Genomic DNA, 16222 nt, shown 5'->3' on the forward strand with positions numbered 1-16222 from the left:
GGACGAAGTCAGGATTCAACGCAGATTTCAGCATGGAACAGTACATCTGGTCATGGCCGCGTCCCGCGTCCGCGCGCGGATCGGTCTCGCTGCTTACGAGGCAGGAGACCACACACTTTCTTCGCTTCAAGCAGGAAGAGTATCATCAACGGACTCTTGCCGTCGATATGTCCGGGTATTTCCACTCAAGACGTCTCTCATCAACTCGCTGTTCATGTGCGTTGGCTCAAGGGGAAGCGGGATGCTACTTGAGTACACCATTTCCTGCCTCCATGTCCTCTATCACCACAGGTAACACGTCACCCATCTCTCTCATTCATCTCAATACCGTACTCTCAACACTTCCTCGCTGTCACTTTCACATGTCTCGCGAAACCACTCCGCGGTCGGAGTTTACGGAGCTTTGCTGCTCGCAGTGGAGACGATACTTTTCTTCAACTGCAGTTCACATCATCGCCACTATCACTATGACGACTAAGGTTTGGGAGACCACGGTGTTAAGAGCCATGGGTACGGTGCGTGCGGGAGACCGCGGCGGTGCGGCCTTCGACGGAAGTACATATAATGGCCTGCTACACTAACCTCACATTTTATTCTTGTACTCACCACAAGCGAGCCAACGCAAAACCACAAGTCGAAAGCACATCATCTGATTCTCGCAATGGCATCTCAACAAAAGTTCGAAGGCTGGGTCGGTCTCGACAAGGACTCTGCTGAGGGAAAGCTGGTCTGGCAGGCATACGACCCAAAGACATTCGAGGAGACGGACATTGACGTGAGTCTTCTTCCCAACCAAACTACAACCTACCACCACTAACCCGTTCACCACAGATCGAAATCTCCCACTGCGGCATCTGCGGCAGCGACCTCCACGCCCTCCGCAGCGGCTGGGGTCCGACCGACTACCCCATCGTCGTCGGCCACGAGATCGTCGGCAAAGCCATTCGCGTCGGCAAGAACGTCGACAAGAAGATTAGCGTCGGCGACCGCGTGGGCGTCGGCGCGCAGTCCGGCAGCTGCTTGCGCAATAGCTGCAGGGAGTGCACGCACGACTACGAGCAGTACTGTCAGAACGGACAGACGACTACGTATGGTGGGAAGTGGCCTTCGGGGGAGAAGGCGCAGGGGGGCTACGCGAAGTTCTGGCGCGGGAATGGGCATTTTGTCTTTAACATTCCAGAGGGTTTGGCTTCGGAAGATGCTGCGCCTATGCTTTGCGGGGGTGTGACGACGTACTCACCGCTGAAGATGGGCGGGTGCGGACCAGGCAAGCGTGTGGGTATCATCGGCATCGGAGGCCTGGGACACTTCGGACTGCTCTGGGCCAAGGCTCTGGGGGCCGACAAGCTCGTCGCCATCTCCCGCGGGACGTCGAAGAAAGAGGACGCGAAGAAGCTCGGCGCCGACGACTTCATCGCCACGCAGGAGGAGGGCTGGGAGACCAAGAACGCTAGCTCTCTTGACCTCATCGTCAGCACGGTCTCCGGCGCCAATATTCCCATCATGAAGTACCTCCAACTCCTCGATGTGGGCGGGAGGTTCATCCAGGTGGGAGCGCCGGAAGATCCGTTCCCGCAGTTCCATCCGTTCGCTCTGATCGCGAAGCGTGTCTCGGTCGAGGGTAGTGCGATCGGTTCGCCGAAGGAGATTGAAGAGATGTTGCAACTGGCTGCGGACAAGAAGATTAAGCCGTGGATTCAGGAGATGCCGATGAAGGATGCGAATAAGGCGATTGTGCAGTTTGAGGAGGGTAAGCCAAGGTATCGGTATGTGTTGAAGAACTAGACGAGAGTACGAAGCCGTCGCCCATTGGACTTGAAAACCCACGAGACACGATTCACGATACATTGAAAGGGAATCGATATTATGGCAAACACTCTATTGATTTTCATTTCAAAAGAGGTAAAGCAGCCATTTCTGCATCCCGCAGCCTTCCTCCCTCTACCTTCCCCTCGTCCTCCATATCCTCCGCTGCCTTTCATCCCGTCAAACCCTTCCCATTGCGGAGGGAGGGTTTAAACCTTCTGCCTCTGCGCCCTCCTCTCAGCATGCCTCCTCTTCCTCTCCTGCCGCTGCTCTTCACTGTACTTGTTCCCGTTCTCGTCCTCGCTCGAGCTCGAGCTGCTGCTGCTGGCGTCCTTGCCCTCGGCTTTGGCGGCCTTGCGACGGTCGCGGCGTTCGCGCTTTTCGGCGGGCGTGCGTTGGGTTTTGTCTCCGCCGGAGGAGGAGGAGCCCATGCCCATCTTCTCCTTTACTTTGTCCATGACTGTTGAGCGGTTGGGTGGTTTGGTTTGGTTGAGTTGTTGTGGGTTTGATTGGTGTGTTGATGAGGTAGGGAAAAGGTCGCGTGCTCTCTAGGAGAGGGAGGTACCTCTTTATACCTTTCTACTCACTACCATACACCTCCGAGAGGGACCAAGGTTCAGTCGTGTGACCCCGAAACCTGCTTCTGACCCCGCGATGTGCTGTCTAAGTGGGTTCGCCATTGGCTTCAGAGTGCTCGAGACTGCGGGGCATGCGACGCTATTACATGTGCCTAGACAGGCGGTGCCAGGCGTGACCTTGGTTGTGAAGGGATTGAGACAGGATGGAGAGGGCAGTGTACCAAGTTCTCCCTGCTGAACTACCAGGCAGTGTCGACGATTGTGGGTGAATATACCACCACCTCACGTCGTCGATCCTAGAGACGACGTGACAGCTCTCAGCCGCCGTCAGCGAGCAAGGCACTCCAACTCGGAAGAAGTTAAGGTGCCCGGAAATCGGATGGTTGACCCGAACGCTTAGAACCTGTCGTGCGTTGGTAAAGTAGCTGAAGAGGTTTGTTCACAGCACATGCTGGCGAGTTCTTTTCTGCACAGGACAGGTCCTGATATATCAACATGTTATCTCGGTGAGAGACAGCAAGTTGGGCGTCAGCGAACAAGGCATTTCCAACTTCGAGGAAGGTAAGATGTTGGAGACTTGGATCGATCGACTCGATTAGCCCAACAGTCAGAGCCTGTCCTGCACTGGTGGGTAAAGTAAGTATATTCATAACACATGCTCGCAAGTTCCTTCGTACACACGTCCTTCATTCGCCATAAACGCCTTGGATCTCCATCATGCTCGTAGTCCTTCCCAAACAGCCAGCATTCATACCAGAACCAGCATACCACCATGATCAGCAAGAACTCTCACACACCGCTCCGATGCACCAGACTCCCGCCTCGCCGGAACTGCACGCTCTCCCGTCTATTCAGCACCATGAGAGCACGGTTGAGCGCCTGCTCGCTGTAGCCCTTTCGCTCCACGAACTCGCGGCGTAGCGTGGCGAGGGACGAGGTATAACCAATAGGCAACCTATCATCTGCGTCAGCACAACCTTCAACACCACCACCGCCTCAAACGGATAGAGATAGAAAAGAACATACCTCCGCCTAACCTCCTCCTCAACCTTATGCACCTCCTCCACCAACTCCCTACTCCCCCCTCCCGCCTCCCCACCCGCACTCATCACCGCATCCATCGTACTGCCCAAAAACAGCCTTATAGCCTCGTCGACATGCTTCTCCGTCGCGACGGGCTGCAGCTCCATCTTCGCAAGCGCCTCCGTGATGCGCACCAGCGACTCCAGCTGCCGCACCGTGATGGGGATGGACGAGCGCGCGTTGGCGTCTTGTTCCTGTCGCGCGACTTGCCGCCGGATGGAGACGAAGTGGGAGGAGAGTTTCTCCGCTGCTTCGGCGGATAGGCGGGGCGCGCAGCGCGATTTGGCGTAGGAGATGTAGCGTTTCATCTTCTCGACGGGGATTTCGGAGGTCTCGGCTTGTTGTTGCTGTTGGGCGTTGCGGGCTTGTCCCGCCATGTGGATGTTCATGACGTGCTTCGCCATCGTCTCGTCCTGCGCGCGGTCGTGGGCGTCGCGGACGATGAAGATGAGGTCGAAGCGGGAGAGGATGGTGGTCTGGAAGTCGATGTTCTCGCCGGGGGTCTTGAGGTCGTCGTAGCGGCCGAAGATAGGGTTTGCGGCGGCGAGGACGGACGTACGCGCGTTGAGGATGGTGGTGATGCCCGCCTTGGCGATGGAGATGGTCTGTTGTTCCATGGCTTCGTGGATGGCGACGCGGTCTTCGTCGCGCATCTTGTCGAACTCGTCGATGCAGACGACGCCGCCGTCGGCGAGGACCATGGCGCCGCCTTCGAGGTAGAACTCGCGGGTGCTGGTGTCGCGTTGTACGGAGGCGGTCAGACCGGCGGCCGAGGAGCCTTTGCCGGAGGTGTAGATGGCGATGGGGGAGACTTTTTCGACAAATTTGAGGAGCTGGGATTTGGCTGTTCCGGGGTCACCCAAAAGCAGGACATTGATGTCACCACGCAGACGCATGCCATCGGGGAGGATCTTCTTGCTGCCACCCATTAGCAGGCAGGTGATGGCTTTCTTGATGTCGGCATTGCCGTAGATGGAGGGTGCAATGCAGGAAGCGAAGAGGGAGTAGAGGTCAGGCCGGCGGGACATTTCAAGAAACTCTTGCTCCTCTTCTTCGGTGAACTGCATGCCCATGCCGCCGGCTTGGTTGTGGGAGAGGTCTGTTTGCAGGCCAACAGCGCGCAGATAGGGGTTGCGGATAGCGACTGCACCGCTGCCTTTGTTGTTCTTCTGGCTGTTGTAGATGCTGAAGACACCCATGACCACACATCTTGAGCCGGGCACCACTCGATTGGCGAGGTATCTGTCGGCGCTGACCAGGATGTGGCGAGGTAGTTCTCCAACCGGTACATCGTCGTGTGCTTCCTGCAGCTTCAGTACCTGCTGGTCGATGAACTGCGATTTCTCGTGCACCACAAAGTATGGATCCAAAGGGCATTTGTCGCCATCCGACGGATTGTTTTGAGGCCGTCCGCAGACTCTAGGAAGCGTGACGCCTGTGAAGCCAGAAGATATGCTGAGTCTCTCTGGGTGCCCACAGCTTCGACACTGGATGTGTAGGGCTACTGCTTTGGAGCTAAGCGTGCTGGCGCCAATGACAATGCCGGGTATTCGCACGAGATGTGAGACGTTTGTGGCGGTAAGACCTCGGATAGAAGTCTGCGTGACGGAGGAGTGGATGAGGAGTTGGTGTTCAGGGAGGGCTTGCGCAAGTTGCTGGTCTTCTACGCTTTGCGATGGGTAGAGTATTCGGCGGGTGCATGTCTTGAGGGCGGCTTCGAACTGTGCGTCTGGTTAGACTTGCTTCTCTTGACCTTGAGTCGTGTTGTACGTACGACAGGGATGATCTCTGCCGGCTCGTTGTTCAGCCGGTGCGCCAGATGCTCGTTGAAGGCAATGAGGTGGGCAATGTCGATATCGCAGAAGTACTGCCGCGACAGCACGTTCTCTCGTATCTGGTCTCTGCACTGCGCATCAGCATTCGCCTTGTACTCTCCCAATACCTGCTCCCCTCACCTGTAAATGAAGACATTGTCGAGGTGGAAGTCGAGGATGAAGTCGACCAGCTCCTTCTGCACCCGCTTGTTGCTCTCCTCGATCGCGCGGTCTTCGCCGAACAGGCTGAGCGTGTACACTGACTGCCGGTCCATTCTTGCGTGGTCGTCGTTGTGGCGGTGGTGTGTAGATTCAAAGTGGGATGAGACGCGCTTCCAACGCGACGCGATCCTCCTGCAGCCACTAATGCGTCTACTTGGGGAATCCTCGGCTCGGCGAGCGGGTGTCAGCCTCCGATCGAGCATCTGGCCCTGAGATGTCAATACGTCGACAAGAGTGTACATCTCGATCAATCGAAAGGTTTCCTGAGCGCGACGTTATCGCAATGCGATGACCATGAGGAGCCAGTGGATATAGTAGGACAAGAAGCGCACCCCATGAGGCGGCCAGCAGCACCCTCGAGTCCACTCCCTCGGCCATGGCATCCCCATCCTTCTCGATAGATGGCCTTTCACCGGACTCACCAACCTCTCAAAGATCTGGCTACCCCTTTCCGGAGACGAGCGCGCGACGCTCGACCAGCAACCGCTACCGTCCACGAAGAGGAAGCGCCGCCAGCAACACCTCCGTCTCATCAATAGGCGGGAGTCTAGACACACACACACGGAGGGGCAGCGCTGTAAGAGAGACCAGCCAGAATGCCATCTCCACCCTGCTCCAACCGCCCATCGTGCGGACTGGCCTTCTACCACACTCGGCGACGTCGGCGGCAGCGGCAGGTTACAAAGCTCCAACCACGCGAGACATCCCTCCTGTCACCCTGACCAACATCCCACATGTCGCGCCGGAGAGCTTTCGCAATTACCTTTCCCGAATAGGGCCGTTGTTTGAAAGCTTCCAGAGAGGTAGAGCTGAGCCAGAGCAGGCGCAATGGCTGAAGAAGGACAGGGAGCTGGAGAAGACCGATCGCTTTGCAGAGGCGCTGGACAGGCGTTGGGGCAAGGACGGCTTGATGTCGCCGACGACCCCGCGCACTGCCCACTCACCACTGCTATCACCTACGCCGCAGACACCTGGAGGAGATCGTCGACGCGCGACGGGCAGTCACCGTCGAAATCGCAACGAGCCCACACCTCTTACCACGATTCCCTCGGTCTACTTTGACGAAGACTTCCACCTCGAGAACCCACGCACGTTTGATGTCGTGTCCGAGCGCGCCGAAATAGTAAGGCCTCCGCCAGGCACGCCCCAGCCCGAGCAGAAAGCCGCGAATGGCACGCCACTTCCTCCTCGAAAAGCCTTGGCCACCAATGCGATACTACAGGAAAAGCTGAGTTGGTACATGGACACAGTGGAAGTGCATTTGATCAACAGCATCAGCACCGCCAGCTCGGGCTTCTTCGCAGCATTGGGGAGTCTGAAGGAGCTGCAGACGGAGGCGGAAGAGAGTGTGGCCAAGATACAGAGCTTGAGGGAGGATCTGCGGCGGTTAGATCAAGAGGTGGCTGTGGCGGGATTAGAGGTGGCTGCAAAACGAAGGAGAAGAGCGAACCTGGGCAAGTTGGGCGCCGCGACGGCGCAGGTACAGCAAGTGGTAGAGAACGTCAAGAGGGCGGATGAGCTTGTTGAAGAGGGCAACTTCGACGAGGCGGCCGACCAGATGGATCGGGTAGGAAGATTGGTGTGCGGACAGCCAGAGGACGGAGGAGAGAGGCAGCTAATAGATCTACGGCCACTGAAAGCGCTTCAAGGCCTGGATTCTGGGCTGCAGGAACTACAACTCAAGATTGGTACTGGATTCGCGAACCGCCTCACCACCATACTAATGTCAGACCTCCGACAACACATCGAGAAAGTGCCGTCATCCGACACGCTGAAACGCTGGTCGAGACAACGAGGCATTCCACCTACGTATATGGAGACCACGCCGGAGTTCCGAGCTAATCTACTGTCTGCGCTCAAGGGTCTGCAACGAGCTGGCTATACCGCACCTGCGACCGCTGCGTACCGAGAAGCTGTCACGAAGGAGATGAAGGCCATCATTCGGCGGTATCTGCCTTCTTCCAACGACGAAGATGCAGACAGCATGGTCTCTTCGGCTACCACTTCAACGAGAGGAGGAGGGAGACTGAGCCAGCAGGAGAAGAGCTCGATCTTGGCTAGGAACCTGCGAGCTTTGGATGCTGAGGATGCTGAGGGATTGCTGGTCAAGGTTTATACGAATGTTGGTGAAGCGTTGCGGAGAGTCGGCACCCAGACGAAGATTCTGCTGGACATCACGTCCGGAGCTTTGGCGAGCGAGGGGGGGAAGGGTCATTCAAGATCTGCGAGCATGGTCGCTGAGCAGCAGCGGCAGATGCAGAATGAACTTCCGAAGCCTGATGAGCTGAGTCAGGCGCTCGACATGTCCTCGCTACTTGGGCAGGCAGTCGACACGGCACAGACGCAGATCACACGTGTGCTGAAGGTGCGCAACGAGCAGTCCGTTCGTCTAGCGAAGCCGCGCTTCTTGCGATACTTTGCGCTCAATCGCTTGTTTGCCGATGAATGCGAGGCTGTCTCCGGCCGAGGCGGGCAAGCGCTCAAGGGCCTCATCAATGCGCAGATCTCAGGCTTCGTGCAGGTACTCGGTACTGCCGAGACCGAACGAATAGCCCAGTGTCTCGACAACGACAGCTGGAACACCGCAGACTTCAGCGAAGATGACGATAAAATCCTCCAGCGCGTACTAGGCGGCATGTCCTTGGACCCACCAGAATGGAGCAACGCTACTCCACCCATCTGGGAGCCCGCAGACCACCAACTAGACGCACCACAACCCAACGGCACCACGACCCCCAACCCTACCGTCAACGGCACACCCACCCCCGCCTCCACCAAAGTTCCCGCCGCCAAACCCGCCTACATCGACTCCACCCGCTTCCTCCTCGTCCCCTCCGCCCTCGCCCTCCTCCCCACCCTCGACACCCTCCTCGCCCTCACCACGTCCCTCCCCAGCCTCACGCCCCAGCTCTCCGCCGCCCTGCTCGACGTCCTCCGCACCTTCAACTCCCGCGCCTGCCAGCTCGTCTTGGGAGCCGGCGCGACGAGGGGTTCCGCGGGCTTGAAGAATATCACGACCAAGCATCTCGCGCTTGCGCATCAGGCGGTCGGGTTCGTGGTCGCGCTCGTGCCGTATTTGCGGGAGTGTGTGAGGAGGCATTTGCCTGCGGGGAGTAAAGCCGGGGGTGAAGGCGGGGTGTTGGGGGAGTGGGAGAAGGTGAGGAGGGTGTGTCAGGAGCATCAGCGCGGGATTGGCGAGAAGTTGGTCGAGATCATGACGACGCGGTCCGGGGCGCATGTTAAGGCGCTTCACGCCCTCGACTTGGCCGCGGTGGCTGCGGTCGAGGGGGATGTGGATGAGGAGAAGGGGAGTCAATATGTGGAGACTCTCACCCGTGAGACGCTGACGCTGTATCGAGTGCTGAGCAGGCATCTGAACGAAGTGGACGTGGGCGTGATTATGGGACAGATCGGTGAGGCTTACAAGGGCCAGTGGAGCAAGGTTTTCCAGGAGAAGGTTTTTGAAGGGGAACAGCAGGGGAGGGTGTTGATGCGGGATGCGAGGGTTTTGGAGAGGAAGTTGGGGACGGTGGAGGGTTTGGATGGGGTGGGGAAGGAGGTTGTGAGGGTTGTTGAGGGGAGGGTTGGGGGTGGGGGGTGAGAGAAGATGAGGTGGGATGGGGGGTTGGAGGGGCTGTACAGGGTTAGCAATATCTCGATGTCAGCGATTCAGCGGTACTCATTCGTCTTCCCCGAATTGAGCTGTCCAGCAATCTGCCTTTGACGTCCTTTCTGCAACCTTTGAGGCTGCACTGTACCGAGTACTTTTACCTTATACATGCAGCCTGTCGTTGGAAGTTGCCTTGCATCTGAAAGCCAAGATTGGTACCTGCATTGTCGTTCCACTTTTTCTTCTTCGTATAGAGCAGTTACGAACATTGAACGACCCTGGACATCGGACGATAAGGACCGCAATGCACATCAAGCTAATGTAATGCCGTCCGTCACATAAACCTCCCTGGAGTACATCTTCTCTTTCATCTTGAAGTTCGTGCAGAAAGAAACAATGTCCGTCCGAAAGCGCGGTGAAGCACCCACGGCCAATGGCAAACCCAATGGCACTACAACCTACCACCTCGAGGCGAGCGACGCAAAGACCGACCATACCCGCTGGCGACTACGCGACGACGACGGCCGACATACGTGGCACTACCTCCAAACCGACGAAGAGTTGAAGCAATGGCCCATGACAGTGGCGGACCGCTATTTCCTCGGCATGGACCCGGTACGTGAATGCAAAAACGACATCACATGATACATCGCTAAACGAAAACAAAAGGGCCTCCCCCAACTCCCCACCCCCCGCACCCCCCTCCAAGCAAGCGAAAACGGCCTCGCATTCTACACCCGCCTCCAACTTCCCCCCGGCAACTGGGCCTGCGAATACGGCGGTCCCATGTTCCTCCTCCCCGGCCTCATCGTCACGCTCTACGTCACAGACCACCGCCTCTCCCGGCCCGAGGAAATCGAAATCGTGCGCTACATCTTCTCCATGCAGAACCTCGGCGCCAAGAACGGGGGCGATGGCGGATGGGGCCTGCATGTGGAGGGGGATAGTTCGGTTTTTGGGACCGCGATGAACTATACCGCTCTTCGACTCTTAGGCGTGGAAGCGGAGGATGAAAGGATGCGGAAGGCGAGGGGGTGTTTGCTGGGGTTGGGCGGGGCGCTGGCGGCGCCGCATTGGGGAAAATTCTGGTTGAGCGTGCTGGGGGTCATGGAGTGGGAGATTGTGAACCCCGTCCCGCCGGAATTGTGGCTGCTGCCGGATTGGGTGCCGATTGCGCCGTGGAGGTGGTGGATCCACATGCGGATGGTGTTTCTGCCGATGAGCTATGCGTGGAGTAAGAAGTGGGTTTATCCCCACGCGGAGACGGATGCGGTGGTAAGGGGACTAAGGCAGGAGTTGTTCACGCTGCCGTATGAGGAGGTCAGGTGGGGGAGGTATCGGAACGCGATTAGTGGGCGAGATAACTATCATCCCAAGTCGTGGGTGTTGAATTTGGTGAATTGGTTTCTGGTGCTGGTGTGGATTCCGTTTCTGAGGATGGGGTGGTTGGTGCAGAGGGCGGAGAAGTGGACGTGGCGCTTGATTCAGATGGAGGATGAGAATTCGGATTATGCGGATCTGGCGCCGGTGAATAATCCGATGAACATGCTGTGTTGTTGTATTGCCGAAGGACCGGAGGCGTATTCGGTGAAGAGGCATCGGGAAAGGATACGGGAGTTCTTGTTCATGTCCAAGGGCGGGATGATGATGAACGGCACCAATGGTGTGCAAGTCTGGGACACTGCTTTCACCATTCAAGCACTCGTTGGCGCTGGGCTGGCCACGAAACCGGAGTATCACGAGATGCTGCTCAAAGCACTCCAATTCCTGGAGAGCCAGCAGTTTGTCGACCACTGCGTCGGCTACACCACTTCACCCACCTACTCCGACCCACCGACCTCCAAGACCTCCCCCGAAACCGGCTACCGCTCCCCCAGAAGAGGCGGCTGGGGCTTCAGCAACCGCGACCAGGGCTACGTCGTCTCCGACTGCGTGTCCGAAGCCATCAAAGCCATCCTCATGCTGCAGACGCTCAAAGACCCCGCGAACCCTTCGCGACCGCTCTTCCCGGAAGTGCTGTCGCTGGAACGGCAGAAATGGGCCATCGATATCATCCTCAGCTTGCAAAACACCAACGGCGGCGTGGCATCATACGAAACGCGCCGCGGAGGCGAGTGGCTCGAGTATCTCAATGCGGCGGAAGTCTTCGGACGTATCATGGTCGAGTACGATTACCCCGAATGCACTACCGCGTGCGTGACTGCGCTGTCGCTGTTCCACTCCCTCAACCCCAACTACCGAGCCAAGGATATCGAGAACTTTCAGAAGAGAGCTGTGCAATGGATCCGCACCAACCAGCGCGCGGACGGGAGCTGGTACGGCAGCTGGGGCATCTGCTTCACGTACGCGGGCATGTTCGCTCTCGAATCGTTGAAAACGCAAGGAGAGACGTACGAGAATAGCGAGCGGGTGAGGAGAGCCTGCCAGTTCTTCCTGGACAAGCAGGCGGAGGATGGAGGATGGGGGGAGAGTTACCGCAGTTGCGAGACCGGGGTGTGGTGTCCGCATCCGGAGGGCAGTCAGGTGGTGAATACGGCGTGGGTGGTTATTGGGTTGCTTGAAGCGCATTTCCCGTATAAAGAGCCGCTGGAGAGGGCGGTGCGGTTGTTGATGGGAAGGCAGCAGGGGAATGGCGAGTGGTTGCAGGAAGGGATTGAGGGGGTGTTTAATAAGAGTTGGTGAGTTTGCCTTGTCTTTTCTTTTTGTTGAAGTGAAAATGAAAGGGTGGGATGCTGATGTTTGGTGTGGCAGCATGATCTCGTATCCGAACTACAAGTTCATCTTCCCGGTCAAGGCGCTGGGGATGTTTGAGAGGCGGTTTGGGGGGTTGGAGATGAATGGGAGTGTTATGAATGAAAAGAGAACGAGCAAGAAGGAGGAGATGAATGGTACTACCTAGATTGTGTGATAGAACGGGCTACCCTCCCCACGGGAGCACATCGCTGCAAGACATATGGGCTTCTCACCAACGAAGCTTCACTGTGTCGAGGACATCTCGTCCCCTCCATGGCCGCTGGAGCTCTCTGGCGGCGGGAGTACTGCTGAAGCCAGACAAAGTTGCCTTGGGCAGCATGGAAATAGTCTCCTGCGAACCGCATGCAAGCACAGCTGGTTCGCATCTGCAGGTGCTATTCCAGGCGCTGCTGCCGAAAGCTCCAGTGGAAAATGGTTGGACGGTCACACACCTGCAGCCATACCTGCGCAACCCTTCGAGATGAAATGTCCAATCACCCGGTCATGGACGCCGTGTGTCGAGACGTGCATGCCCTTGTCCTCGACCTGCAGCGTCTGCGCATCCGGCACATCGCATACCAACACTACGGCGCTCCCGCTCGACTCATACGAGAAGGGGGCACGTTTTCTGTAGATTGTCAGTCAAGCTTCTTCGGACCGGCTGCAGGGCTGATGGGGGCTCTCTGCGTAACCGTCGGCTGGACACGTGCGACGTGAGGGCTTCCACGAGCACTTTTGAATGTGGCCGCCGCCGCGTGCTACAGCGTGCGTGTCGTGTCCTGTCTTCCGGCTGCTGTCATACGACGGTGGAAGTGCAGTGTGCGTACAGTACCATTGTTGTGGTCAACGCCGGACAATGTTCCGGTGGCCAATGGAGTCTGAACCAGGACCAGGGGTTGTTGAGAGAAGAATGGCGTCTGCTGTCAAGGTGCACGGGTGCTGATGGGTGAAATTACCCCCGTCCCACTTGGTGTTTCAGGCTTATTGGGACGACCATATCGGATGTGTCACTTTTGCCAATGGAACAATCGCTTTCTCGACTCTTTCACAAAAGAGAGTGATGTTTTGCAGAGTGACGTCACGCGCTGGCAAGGCCTCGTGACCAGCAGCACGCCGAGGCCTGATATCACTTCTGATTCCACCCAACTTCCGACCTTCGACTTTCACTTCTATCTAATACAACATCGAAAGCGTACGTTGGAAGCTCCGCAGGCAATTTTAAAGAATAGACGCAGTTAGCTCAACGTCGCCGTTGCGGCCGCTAGCGACGCTCTTCCGGCTTCCGTCGCTAGCGCTTGAGCTCTCAGACACAATTTCGGCCTTCTTCGACTTCAACTTGCACTCTTCAAGTCACGTCAGAGCAACACACCACTCACCCAAGAGTGGGAGCCTCTGATCAGCCCTTCAACACCCAGCAGTCACAGCCATTGCCGTGCCAGCCGCACGTCGTGCACGCTTTTTTGCGTGTCATCACCATTGGGAACATATCTAACCGGCTGTCTTCATAGTTGCACTCACCAGCAGCTTTCCTGCACCCTCCTGCCGAGTCCGCACTCGACCGCCACCTACTCCTATCCCACCGACCGATAGCAGAGCTATCAATTACCAAGTACCATTCGCACGGCGTTGGGGCGTTACGGTAACGGACGTCAAGGAAAATTATCAGACATGGCTACCCCCACCCAGTCTCAGCAGCAGTACTCGGCTGGCGCCTATCCTCCATCTGCAGGCCAAGCTGGTCCTCTTCCACAAGCACAAGGCGGCTACGGCATCACGTCGCAATCTACACCAGGCCATTACGGTCCTCCTACGACCCCCTACAACTTTGACAAGTATGTGGTCATCCACATCGCGACCACTTGCGACGAGCACGGCGTGTACGTGACTAAGGATAGCGCCGAGGTCATCGAGATGGGCTGGGTCGTCGTGGATGCGAGGGATCCCAACTTGCCAGAGGTATGTCCAAGTTGAAGTGACGGTAATGCAGCTTCTGCACTCATCTTCTGCCTACCCCGCTACTTGCATGAAACCTCGCTGACAAGGGTATACAGCTCCATCGTGAGAGCGTTCTCGTTAAGCCCGTCAACACGCCCATCACGCCACTCTGCACCTCCCTGACCACCCTGACCTGGGAGCATGTCCGCAACGCTGGATCCTTCCGCGATGCAGTCGAGAAGTTTGTCGCCTTCGCGCAGGAGCACCTCATCAAGCCGGGCGCATCCCAGAACGACCCCCCCTCTTTCGCCTACGTCACACTGATGCCGTGGGACCTTCGCGTGCAGATGCCACGTGAGGCGCACGATAAGCACGTTGTGATCCCGCACTACCTTCGGCACCCGATTCTCTTCGGCCTACGTGGCGAGTACCAGAACTTTCAAGCTCACCATCCCGAGACTCTGGCGTTCAGCTCTTCGACCCTCTCCTCCATCTGCGCTGGCCTCGAAGTCGAAGAAGTCCGATCCTCTGGCAAAGTCACCGGCGGCCTTCCGTTCCATCTTCAAGCACTTGCACCATCTTCGCCTCGCCGCGCTATCGAAGAAGCACTTACGCTTACTCGCTGCTTGCGCTCCCTCGTCCAGAAGTCTCGTCCCAGCCAGACGAACCCGCACGGCGACCCCGACATTATGACCCGTCCTCTGGATGCCCGCAGCGACGTTCGTGCCTTCCTCGCGGAGCACTCCAAGGTCCTGCACCTCAGCGGCCTTCCCCACGACACCACTCAAAGCGAGCTCGAGAGTTGGTTCACCCAGTACAACGGCCGCCCCATCGCATTCTGGACCCTCCGTACCCCTGAAGGTGGTAAGCCCAGCGGCAGTGGGTTCGTGGTGTTTGGCAGTCATGAAGAGGTGAGCGATACATCCCCTTATACATGACTTCTTGCTAACATCTTTCTTCAACAGGCTGCAGAGTCGTTGAGCATGAATGGACGCGCTCTCAACGATCGTGCGATCGAAGTCTCGCCGTCCTCCAACCGCGTAAGTCAAGCCGTCCGGAAGACACGATCGGTCACGTGTGCTAATCGATGATCAGGTGCTCGAGCGTGCGTCCCAGCAAGGCCCACCAGGCGGTCCACCAGTCCTCACGCCGTTCCCGCCGTCCAAGAACCGTCCGCGCCCAGGCGATTGGACGTGTCCGTCTTGCGGGTTCTCAAACTTTCAGCGCCGCACCGCCTGCTTCCGCTGTTCGTTCCCGGCCATGGCGGCCCAGCAGCCAGACCCGTACGGTCAGCAGTACGGCATGGGGCCAAGCCCCTACGGCGGGCCGGGCGGCTACGGCCAGCCCCCGATGATGGGCGGCCCTCAGATGCACCATGGCGGTTATGGTGGCATGGGAGGGTCAGGCGGTAAGAGCACGTCAGCACGAACTCCTTCAACTCAACTCCAGACTAACAGATGTGTTGTAGGTCGCGGTGGTGTCGTCCCGTTCCGCGCTGGCGACTGGAAGTGCGGCCGTGACGGATGCTTCTACCACAACTTCGCCAAGAACGTCGCGTGCCTTCGCTGTGGCGCGCCGCGTCAGGAGGCCGCCGTCGTTGCTGAAGGCAACGGCGGCAACAACTACCACGGCCACGGAGGCGGATCTTCATACGGACCCGGTGGCAACATGATGGGCGGCTCGATGGGTGGTTCCATGGGCGGTGGCTCTTATGGTGGCGGCATGGCCCCCGGCGGCGACCCTTACGGCGGCGGTCAGATGGGAGGCCCTCCCGGCGGCTACGGCGGACAGTCATACGGCCCGCAATCCACCTACGCCCTTCCGTCAGGACTCGGCGCCCCGTCCCCCTACATGCAAAGCATGCATGGCGGGTACGGACAGGCGCCACCACCTACCGGACAGCAGAGCCCCGGTGGGTTTGACAGTCGTGCCGAGCAAGCGTTCAATCAGGGCAACGCGTCCGCGACCGGCGGTGCTCCTGGTGCTGGGTACGGTGCCAACGGCGGTCAGTACGGAGCCGGGCCCAGCGGCTACGGCAACGACGACGTCTCTCTGGCCTTCCTCAACTCGAGCATGGGCAATCTCGGCTTCGGCGAGCGCGACGATCGCCGCAACGGACAAGGTGGACAGGGCGGACACGGTCAGGGACAGGGACAGGGCAACGCCAAGTCCCCGCAGTAGAAGAAGGAAAGCTGGTTGTTTCACGGACAGGGCATAGCATACGGGGGGGACAGGAGAACAGGCATGATTGAGCGACGTCCAGGGTTAGCGATGGCGTGAAGGTGGGGGGCGGACGGTCATGTGTGTTTAGCGTGGCGTCGGTTGACTGGTCAGGCTGTGCTTGTTCTCCGGAGTGTTTGAGATTGATTGCTTTTCTTCTGGTGCTCTGGTTGAGTGCCGTAGATAGCTTGTGCAATGATGTGTTGATATCTTCGAGCTCT

At 58.0% G+C, this 16222-nt stretch overlaps 6 protein-coding genes across 6 annotated transcripts; 4 read left to right on the forward strand and 2 right to left on the reverse strand.

Moving 5' to 3' along the window:
* Positions 1-661: 661 nt before the first annotated feature.
* On the forward strand, positions 662-1785 carry LTR77_011074 (uncharacterized protein; the record flags this gene model as incomplete). The annotated part of the gene is made up of 2 exons (XM_064808286.1): positions 662-775; positions 832-1785. The coding sequence occupies 2 exons, from the start codon at positions 662-664 to the stop codon at positions 1783-1785; spliced, it is 1068 nt and encodes a 355-aa protein (XP_064653512.1).
* Positions 1786-2015: 230 nt separating this feature from the next.
* On the reverse strand, positions 2016-2264 carry LTR77_011075 (uncharacterized protein; the record flags this gene model as incomplete). Its single annotated transcript, XM_064808287.1, has 1 exon — positions 2016-2264. The coding sequence occupies one exon, from the start codon at positions 2262-2264 to the stop codon at positions 2016-2018; it is 249 nt and encodes an 82-aa protein (XP_064653513.1).
* Positions 2265-3173: 909 nt separating this feature from the next.
* Positions 3174-5556, reverse strand: MCM5 (minichromosome maintenance protein 5; the record flags this gene model as incomplete). Its single annotated transcript, XM_064808288.1, has 4 exons — positions 3174-3339; positions 3411-5188; positions 5242-5368; positions 5423-5556. 4 exons carry the CDS (start codon positions 5554-5556, stop codon positions 3174-3176), a joined length of 2205 nt encoding a protein of 734 aa, XP_064653514.1.
* Positions 5557-5879: 323 nt separating this feature from the next.
* LTR77_011077 (uncharacterized protein) lies at positions 5880-9104 on the forward strand (the record flags this gene model as incomplete). Its single annotated transcript, XM_064808289.1, has 1 exon — positions 5880-9104. One exon carries the CDS (start codon positions 5880-5882, stop codon positions 9102-9104), a length of 3225 nt encoding a protein of 1074 aa, XP_064653515.1.
* A 405-nt stretch (positions 9105-9509) lies between these two features.
* On the forward strand, positions 9510-12012 carry LTR77_011078 (uncharacterized protein; the record flags this gene model as incomplete). Its single annotated transcript, XM_064808290.1, has 3 exons — positions 9510-9728; positions 9783-11791; positions 11865-12012. 3 exons carry the CDS (start codon positions 9510-9512, stop codon positions 12010-12012), a joined length of 2376 nt encoding a protein of 791 aa, XP_064653516.1.
* Positions 12013-13514: 1502 nt separating this feature from the next.
* On the forward strand, positions 13515-15962 carry NRP1 (Asparagine-rich protein (ARP protein); the record flags this gene model as incomplete). The annotated part of the gene is made up of 5 exons (XM_064808291.1): positions 13515-13802; positions 13898-14692; positions 14747-14821; positions 14877-15189; positions 15250-15962. The coding sequence occupies 5 exons, from the start codon at positions 13515-13517 to the stop codon at positions 15960-15962; spliced, it is 2184 nt and encodes a 727-aa protein (XP_064653517.1).
* Between the last annotated feature and the right edge of the window lie 260 nt (positions 15963-16222).

The sequence above is a fragment of the Saxophila tyrrhenica genome, assembly GCF_035928015.1.
Source record: "Saxophila tyrrhenica strain CCFEE 5935 chromosome Unknown scaffold_31, whole genome shotgun sequence".
Taxonomy (NCBI): domain Eukaryota; kingdom Fungi; phylum Ascomycota; class Dothideomycetes; order Mycosphaerellales; family Extremaceae; genus Saxophila; species Saxophila tyrrhenica.